The following is a 9464-nucleotide window of genomic DNA, read 5'->3' as shown; positions in this document are numbered from 1 at the left end:
TATTGTACTTACAGTAAAGATGTTAAGTATGGTGTCAAAGACATTATTCACTTGCCCTATGATTCATAAAAAATCATTACTGTCCTCAAGTGCCCTTAAACTAGGGCTACAGGGCAATTGTCAGGATAATTAATTTTAGGATTGCCTACAGGACAGCTGGGCTATCTAGCCCCACCCCTCTTTTACCGTATGTAGAACACTTAGGAATCATAGCATAAAACCCAGAACATCACTCCCTAAACAAACTTTCAACATTACCTCTGTAGAAAGAGCTCCAAATGTGTTGAGGAGGAAAACCTTTATTTAATATTCAAGGCAACTTTCCTATCTGTGAGGTTTACAAATAATATTACCCACAGAATTAGGTGTTTATCCTTGGTTCCTGAGGTTCCTTGTATCCTTGTTTCCTTTCCTCCATGGTTGAAGTGTCTTTACTGAGGCTTCCAGACCATACCTGAGGGTTTATGCTAATGAAGTACCTCTTAGGTAGAGGCTAGCCAAGCTAGAAAGACCTACCACATGATATCAGTCAACCTCAGGGGAGGGAGGCATGATTAAATCAGTCATGACTACGTAAACAGGCTCCAATAAAGGCTCTGGACACAGAAGCTCCAAGGGCTTCCTGGTTGGTGAAAGACATTGATGCATGTGGGAGGATGGCATATCCTTTTTTTTGGGACTTGGAAGTTTTACATCGGGGACCCTCCCAGACTTTGCCTAGGCATCTTTTCATACGTATCCTTCTTGCTGTGATAAAACCGTGGTCACAAGTGTAGCATTTTCCTGAGTTTTGTGAGTTGCTCTAGGAAATTATCAAACCCAAGGGAGTAGTGGGAGCCAGCAGGTCAGAAGTGAGGGGGTTAAGGTTAGGGGAGATGAGCTTATGGCTGGTATCCTGAGGCGGTAGAGAGAACCCCTAAGTTTGCAGCCATCAGATCAGAAGTGAGGGTGTCATGGGGACCCTCCCCACCCTCAGTCTTTGAACTGGTGCCTAAAGTCTTGGGCAGACTTGGCAGTCCAGAGGACTTGTCCTTGAACTTATGAGGTTAGAGTCAGAGGAAGAAGTACTGCCTGTGCAGTTGAGTTGGAACTGAATTGAATAGATTTGAATTGGAATTGAAATCTTCAATTTAGTTGGTGTCAGAGAAGTGGAATAGATTGCATCGATTCAATCCTTACAGAAGGCTTCTTGAAAGAACTGAATTTTGGGCTGTTCTTGAAGGATATGAATTGCCAGAGTGGTGCGGGAAAGGCATTCCTGGTGGAAAGTACGCACAGCAAAGACACTCCTCCATTCCATTGCTGTCGAGTCGATTCCGACTCATAGTGACCCTAAAGGACAGAGTAGAACTGCCCCATAGTTTCCAAGGAGCGGCTGGTGGATTTGAACTGCCAACCTTTTGGTTAGCAGCCAAGCTCTTAAACACTGCGTCACCAGGGCTCCAGAGGGGGGAGTTTAAGTCCTGTGTGTGGACAGCAAATGAATTGGCTTGACTAGAGCAGAAGGACTCTAATGAAGAATGTAAAAACCTAGATTCCTTATTGGAAGGGGTCATGGCTTGCACTTCCATATGACCTAGCACAGGACATTTTAAGAGTAGACGATAAATAAATGCTAATTGAGTGGTTGATTCAACCTGACTCCAATACAACATGTATTTTATCCAGCACTTACTTTAATAAGAAATGAAACTAAAAAGCCATGAGGGGGTTGATGTGGTGAATCATCATGTGGGGAAATAATTGTTGGCCATCAATTCTGAGAAAGTAGGGAACTGAAACTATACTAAAAAATCTGAACAAACTCTTACTGGTATTTCTGTTTGTTTTGGTCTGGCAAGTAAAGGCCAGGAGATACACAGAGAAATTCCCCCAAAATCTGAATCAGAAAGATAGGGGTGACTTCAGTCAAGAAAACCTTCTCCTTTTCTACTTTTTCAGTTCTTTGGTCTGCTTAAGCAATTTGCTTATCTCTCCTTTCCACAAGCTACTTTCCTACATGGCAGAGGAGGGTGATAAGGGCACACCCAAAATTTTAACTGGCTCATGGAAAACCTCCTCTTTTCCTTACTAAATCCAGGAGTTAATCTATGGTCATAAAATAACCAGCAATGTATTTATCAATAACTTTTAGTTTAAATATGAACATCTTTAGATTTTTGTCATCTGTCTCTGTTGCTCTGCATCAGATAGGGTTTTTGAAGGCAGCTTCAATCTGGAATCATAAATGAGTGACAATTGCTTTGGTTGTAGAAGTCCATTTGGATGCTTGCTTTCCTGAAAAACACACAATTAAGATTATCAGTTTGGATACTTGGTCCACAGTGTTCAATACAGATTTAAAATCACACCGCATGACTAGTTTCATGGCCTACAGAGAGCCTTTACCTAGGTTTTCCTTTCCTGACATAAACGTAGAACTTTGGTGTTGTAATATAATACGGAAACATCCCCCAAAAAATCAGCCTTCGAGCTTCTCCAAACTGCTAGTCTAGCTTTAAGATTCAACTATTTCCCCTCCAATACACGGCAGGGTACAATGAATTGTCATGGGATTTTCCATACTAAGAAAAAATTCAAAATTACAGATTGAAAGCTTCTATTGAAACAAATGCATTATGTCACTTGAAATAAGAGCATCTGCAAATGCTTTACAGAATAATTTTCTTTGTTCAGCAGAGGAAGGCCGGATGATGCAATACCTAGCTTCCAGCTGTGCTTTCCACCACTGGTAATTCAGCCTCTTTTAGTGTCTTTTGAAAGACTCCTGGCCACTTACTGTGCAATTTTGATGATGTACTTAAACTCAGCTCTTCATCTCATCACTTAGGAGGAAGAGGGAACAGAAATTGTATGAGAATGCATGTGTGTCCACAAAGCAACAGAAACATGGTTATCTTCCTCTTGGGCGCTATTTTTTAAACACAAACAGTGCAAAAGGAAGAGAGAACACAGTCAAGAGACCTTGGGGGATTCAGGAAGAAGGAAATCCTTCCACAGGATGAAGTTATGCATCCTATAGAAAGACATAAACAGCCATTAAAGCTGGATATTGTTATATTTCTCCAAAGTTTTACATTTTCCAAGCTTTTGAAACCGTTAATCATTTTATTCTGCCAAAATAGATGAGCTAATAATTTGGCTGGCTGCTTTTAGGAGGTTAAAAGGCAAGCAGAGAAAAGTCCCCTAAGTAAAACATAACCAAAATATTTTAGTTGATTTGAACATATTTTTAGCAATTGGAATTGATAATATTATCAGGGCCAAATGTTAAACAACAAATAACCAAAACAAGAGTGTTGAGTTGAAACAGCTGTTTAAGTCCGCCATTTAATGAAGGGAAAAATCTGTCCAATTAATTGTTTCATGTTGTGAAGAGAAAGCAAAGGTCTGATAAGATTTTTAACTTTTTAACTTGATATGGGAGCAGTATCGTATACAGATTGCCATTGCCCAGTCTTTGATTGGTCCGAAGCCAGAGGACTGGACTTTTCCTTACTTTCTACAACATTCCCCCAGGATTGATGTGCTATGCTCTGGTGTGATGAGGGGAAAAAATAAGAGTCACTGTTCGGAAATCTCCTGTGTGGACCTTCAAATGTTTCATGTTGTACCACCATTGTCGGGATGCGTCTTTGAATAAGACTCTCAGAAGCAGTCATGATTTTTCCCTCTCCAACCCTTGCTTTCTGACCTGTACCACCCTTGGAATAAGGGTATACATCGACACAAAGCGCAAAAGTTAACCACTCTTTGACCCAAGTAGCCATGTGGGTTTTTGTTTGTGTTGTTTCTCTTTTAAAAACCTGGACACAATCTGTGGTGATCACAATGGGGAAATTTGAAGGAGCTCTCTGATCCTACCCTCGACTTCCCTGTCCGTCACTCGTATGTCCCTCCACCCCCACAAAGTGAGTTCATGATGACCACTGGCATGTTTAGAAGATTTCCCAGATGCTCAAAGAATTTCAAAGCATGAATTCTTTTCATAGGGACACAGGCTATGAACTTCTAACTGTGAGCAACAGAAAAAAAATGGAACCATCTAAGGATACACTTAACATTCTTGGGACTCTGGACATACCACTAAGCTCACATAATTCTGTAACTAGAATGACGTAATAGCCTTTTTCTCTAAGCAATTCATAACAGATACTTTAAATAGACATCTAATGTAACGTGTCATGAAGAAAAGTACTACTTGTGGCTCCTTGGTTCTTTAAATGAATCACTTTAGGCAAAGCCCTTAGCACAGTGTCTGGCCCACAAGACTTTGAAATCTTTCACTTCCAGATGAGCTTCAACTCCAGATGTGCTCTGAATGCTTCCAACTAATTTCCCACCCATTGTAAAGAGATTTGAATTAGCACCCAACAAAACCCACTTATGTCATCCCATCCTTATTTCTCAAATTTGGGCCCACAGACAACTTCCATCACAAATGCTTGGTGGGGGTAGGGTTGAAAATGCATATTTCTGGGTTCTACTCCAGGCCTTGTGAATCCAAAGCTCTGGGAAAAGGGCCTAAGAATCCATATTTTTATCACAATCCGAAGATGATTCACTAAAGCTTGAGAATCTCTGATATAGAGCTTCACAGTTCTATCCCTCTATTAACTTACCCAAAAAACCAAACCCACTGCCATCAAGTCAGTTCCTACTCATAGAGACCCTACAGGACAGAGTAGAACTGCCCCAAAGGGTTTCCAAGGAGCAACTGGTGGATTCGAACTGCCGATCTTTTTGATTAGCAGCCAAGTTCTTAACCACTGTGTTACCAGGGCTCCTCTATTAACTTAGCTCCTACAAAAAAAGATTTTTTTGCACCATGTCAATTCAGTCTGTTGCAAAAATGACTTCACTGTTACTTCTTAAAGTTATGACCTCCGTCTTTATGGATGGCTAATTCAAGAGCCATCTGAGGGTTTGTTTCAGTATCTTTTATACTACTGAAGTTAAAGATTGTGTTCACACCATCCATCTTTGTGTTTTATAGAAAGACCCATACCATTCTTTCCTGATTTCAGTTAGTTGCAGAGGGAAAAAAAATCTATCTGCTGAGGGGTTCATGTGCCTTCTGTTGTCAGGAAATAGAAAATAAACTTTGTGTTTCTCATGTAGCTTTAGCAACTGGAAATCTTATAGCAATTTGTCTTGCCCAAGTGTAGCAATCTTTTCAACTCTGTGGCCTAAATAAATTTACTCTTTCTCCTCCTTTTAGGTAAACTCTGCTTTTTTAAATTTATTTTTTTACATTTAAATGATGTATTGTACAATTGTGGTCTTTGTTGACCTCTTGAACCACTTTAGATGGGGTATGAATTTTTACAAATAGAGGGTGTACGTTTCCTGCAGTGTCTAATTCTTGGCATGAGAAGTTCCTGAATGGTCACTTGAATCAAGATTAAAAACTTGCTTGTTACAAGACGCAGGACTAGTAATGCTGGATTCTGTCTGATTGAATCTCTTAATTGGGTTGGATCTGGGTCCCATTGTATTTGTTTTACACACCTACTTTTACCAATGCAAGCCAGAGACGGGGAGTTATGATGCATTTGAAATGCTTTCAGAATCCATTTTCCTTTTGCAGGCTATGAATTGCGGAAGCAACACAGCGTCTCCATGACAACCTGACAAAATTATGAAGGCTGGCAGAGCCTGCTTCTATGTGACAGTGTGAATTAAACAAATCACTACAGCCAGCACGAGGCGAGGATTTGCATCTCCAACCCCTGTAGGGGGAGATGTTGAGCACCCAACTAAAACCCAGCAATATTTCTGGTACTGTGAATCAGGATTTTCTTTGGTAGTTGCCAAATCCTTATGCATAGAAAATAGCACCATGGGTCATTTTCATCCCCAAAAGTTGCTAATGCTGTTCATCACAATGGCAGCCACACACTATAGCAAAGTTTTGATTGGACCAGCATGAATTTTGCTTAATTGTACTTTGCTATATGATTTCTCTGCCTTGCTCAGCACTCTCCAACATGAACACACTGGTTACTTATCAGAACCTCTGAATATTCCCACAAGTGTCTTTATGCATTCCCATCAAGAAACAGCTTCCATCTCTGCCCAATTCAGATACAACAAAGAAAACCTGTTTGAGACATCCCTGCTGAATCATTATCTACACTACCTGACACAAAATTCTCTAAGGACATATAGCATAGGATTTAAGTGCACAGGCTTTGAACTCAGAAAGACCAGGATTCAAATCCTGGCTTTTCCCCTTACCATCTGTGTGTCATTGTGCAAGTTACTTAACCTCTCTGAGACTTGGTTTTCTTCTCTGCAAAACACGTGATATTAATAGTACTACCTCAAGAGTGCCTGTTAAGATTATATGATTTAAGTGTTTAGCACATAATAAACATTTAACAAATTAAATTATTTATTAGTACTTACAGGAATCTATTCTGGGATGAACATCTCTATTGATGGTAAGCTCTTTCTTATACCAAGCAGATTAAAAATTGTCTCACAATAACATCACTCCTTGTTTTTGTTCTGCCCTCAGAAGCTACCCAAAATAGGTATATTCCTTCCTCCACACAATAGCACTTTGAATGTTTGAGGAAGTTACACATGTTCTCTTCAGAACAACTACCATTCTCCCAGTTTGACTATCTCTAATTCCTTCAACTGTTGTCCACATGACTTTGAATCCATCACCATCTTTGGCAAACTGTCTAGGTGATTACCAATCCCCTTTCCTCTTCTTGGGCATACAGGAACACCACATTCCCCAACTTCCCTAGCAGTTAGGTTGGGTCGATGTGACTGGTTCTGGCCAATGGAACGTAGGTCATACTATGTCCCATGAGATCTTCCTTGTTCTGTTTCTATCATTGGTCTGCTTAATACACAGGATCCAGTGGAGGACTCCAAGGTGACCCTTCGAGACACAGGAGATGGAAGAAGCTAGACTCCCTGAATCATTACATAAAGGCTACCTGTTCAGACTGTGACGTGAGCAAAAAATACACCTTTATTACATTAAACCATTAAGACTTGAAGGCTTGTTCGTTAATGCCATATACCCTAGCCTAACACGGAATATATTTTTGCAGTTGCCCTTCTTTGCACATACACCAGCTTGTCAATGGCCCTCTCAGAAGACAATACCCAGAAGTGAATATAGTTTTTCAAATGTGACCTGGCCATGTTGGAATAAAACTGAAAAACTACCTCCTTTTGTTTTTTTCAGAGTATCATATTTCTATCACTGCTGTCCAAAGTTGCATTATGCTTAGCAACCACATTAGACTTACACAGTTCACGCAAGTTAAACTTGTAGTTAACTAAAAATGCTGAGGTATTTTTCAAGCCAACTACTGTTAAGTTGGGTGTGGCACAGTTAGTGTTCACCAAACACCCATTTCCTCCCCTATAGTTTCCAGCCTCCCTTGCAGTTTGGTTGGGACTATGTGTATATTTCTAGAAGTAGAAGTAACCACGTGTGTCACTTCTGGACTGATGCAGCTAAAACCCAGTGTTCCTCTCAATCCTCGCTTCTTCTGCTGCAGTGACTTTGAAGAACACATTCTAGATGAAAGTAGACTTCCATCCTGCATCATACTTTGCATAAATGAGAAATAAGCCCTTACAGTGTTAAGATAATAATATTTTAGAGTTTGTCTGTTGTGGCATCTAACATTAATTATCCTGATTCCCCAATCTTGTGCTTGTATAATTCATTTGTTTATACCTTGATTTAAAACTGTGTATTTACTTCTATTAATTTTCTAAAACTATTTTCATGAGTTCTATGCCTACAAAAAAGTACCATATCATAAGTGAAACACAATGAATTTTCACATACTGAATGCACAAGTGCAACTAACACCTAGATCAAAAAAGAGAACATTACCAGACCTCAGAAAGCCCCTCGTGCCCCCTTCCAGCCACTACATGCCCAAGAGGAATCACTATCCTGACTGCTAACAGCAGAGATTAATTTTTGCCTGCATTTGTATTTTATATAAATGGAATCATACAGTATGTACTCTTTTTACCTATTATTATGTTTGTGTGATTCATCCACGTTGTTCTTTATGGTTGTTGTTGGTTCATTCTCATTGCTGTATAATATTCCATTATATAAATATATTGCCTCTTCATTCTCTTAATGGCATTTTTTACTTAAAAAAAATAAGTTTTTAATTTTAATATTGTTCAATTTATAAATGTTTTTCCTCATAATTAGCACATTCTGTGTCCTGTTTAAGAAACTTTTGCCTACTCCAAGATCATGGAGTTGTTCTACATTTTCTTTTAAAAGCTTTACTCTTTTATCTTTCAAACTTAGAGTGACAGCTCATCTAGAATTAAATTTTTGGCTATGGCATGAGGCAGGGGTCAAAACATAAATGTTTCCATTTGGAGATCCAGTTGAATCAAGACCACTTATTGAAGAAATTTTCCTTTCCCCCATTGCATTGAGTGACTTTGTAATAAATCAGGTAATTTTATATGTGGAATCTGTTTCTAAACTTTGTATTCTTTTTTTTTTTTTTGTCAGCTTACCTGTTTTTACCAATACTACAGTGCTTTAAGTAATATCAGACTTGACATATTTGGTGGTATACATCCTCCAACTTTGTTCTTCTGCTTCTAAACTGCCTTTGCTATTCTTGACTCTTTGCATTTCCATATATAGTTTAGAACCATCTGGACAATCTCCACAAAATAATCTGTAGTGCTTTGACTGGAATTTTGTTGAATCCATGGAATAATTTGTGTAGAACTGACCTCTTTACAACACTGAGTCTCTCCATCCATGAGCCTGCCTATTGCTCCACTTGTTTAAACCAAAAACCAAAACCAAAACCAAACCGGTTGCCATCAAGTTGATTCCGACTCATAGTGACCCTACAGGAGCCCTGCTGGTGCAGTGGTTAAGAGCTTGGCTACTAACCAAAAGGTCAGTTGTTTGAATCCACCAGACACTCCTTGAAAACCCTATGGGGCAAGACTACTCTGTCCTATAGGGTGACTATGAGTCAGCCACTTGTTTAGGTAGTCTTTAATTTCTCTTAATAATGATTTGTGGTGTTTAGGGTAAAAGTCTTACACATCTTTTGTTAAATTTATTCCTAGGTACTTAATGTTTTTTGATGCTATTATAAAGCCATCTTTTTTTTAACTTTGTTCTTTGTTGTTAGTGTATCAAAATACAATTGATTTTTGTATATATGCCTTGTATCCAGAGACCTTGCTAAATTTACATATTAATATAATTTGTAGATTCTTTTAGACTTTCTACACATATAATCACGTCATGTGTGAATAATGGCATTTTATTTCTTCCTTTCCGATCCTTATGCTTTTCTCTATTGCATTTTATCTTTCAGTTTTAAGCCCTAAATTCCAACTGGTTGAAGTAATTTCAAATCATAATTCTATATTCCAGCATATTATCTGCTTCCCCAGCCACTTATCACATTTGTGGATGATAA

The 9464-nt window shown here is 38.9% G+C and overlaps 1 protein-coding gene across 1 annotated transcript in view; it reads right to left on the bottom strand.

The window, feature by feature from the left end:
* Positions 1–1374: 1374 nt before the first annotated feature.
* The window catches only part of CD28 (CD28 molecule), a 77976-nt gene continuing 69886 nt past the window's right edge, over positions 1375–9464 (bottom strand). The window contains exon 4 of the mRNA XM_023733012.1: positions 1375–2277. Coding sequence (XP_023588780.1) covers positions 2152–2277 — 126 coding nt within the window. The 3' untranslated portion in view covers positions 1375–2151. The remainder of the gene's footprint in view (positions 2278–9464) is intronic.

The sequence above is a fragment of the Trichechus manatus genome, unplaced genomic scaffold (assembly GCF_000243295.1).
Source record: "Trichechus manatus latirostris isolate Lorelei unplaced genomic scaffold, TriManLat1.0 scaffold00056, whole genome shotgun sequence".
In the NCBI taxonomy this organism is placed as follows: domain Eukaryota; kingdom Metazoa; phylum Chordata; class Mammalia; order Sirenia; family Trichechidae; genus Trichechus; species Trichechus manatus.
This window is presented reverse-complemented; position numbering and strand designations above follow the sequence as displayed.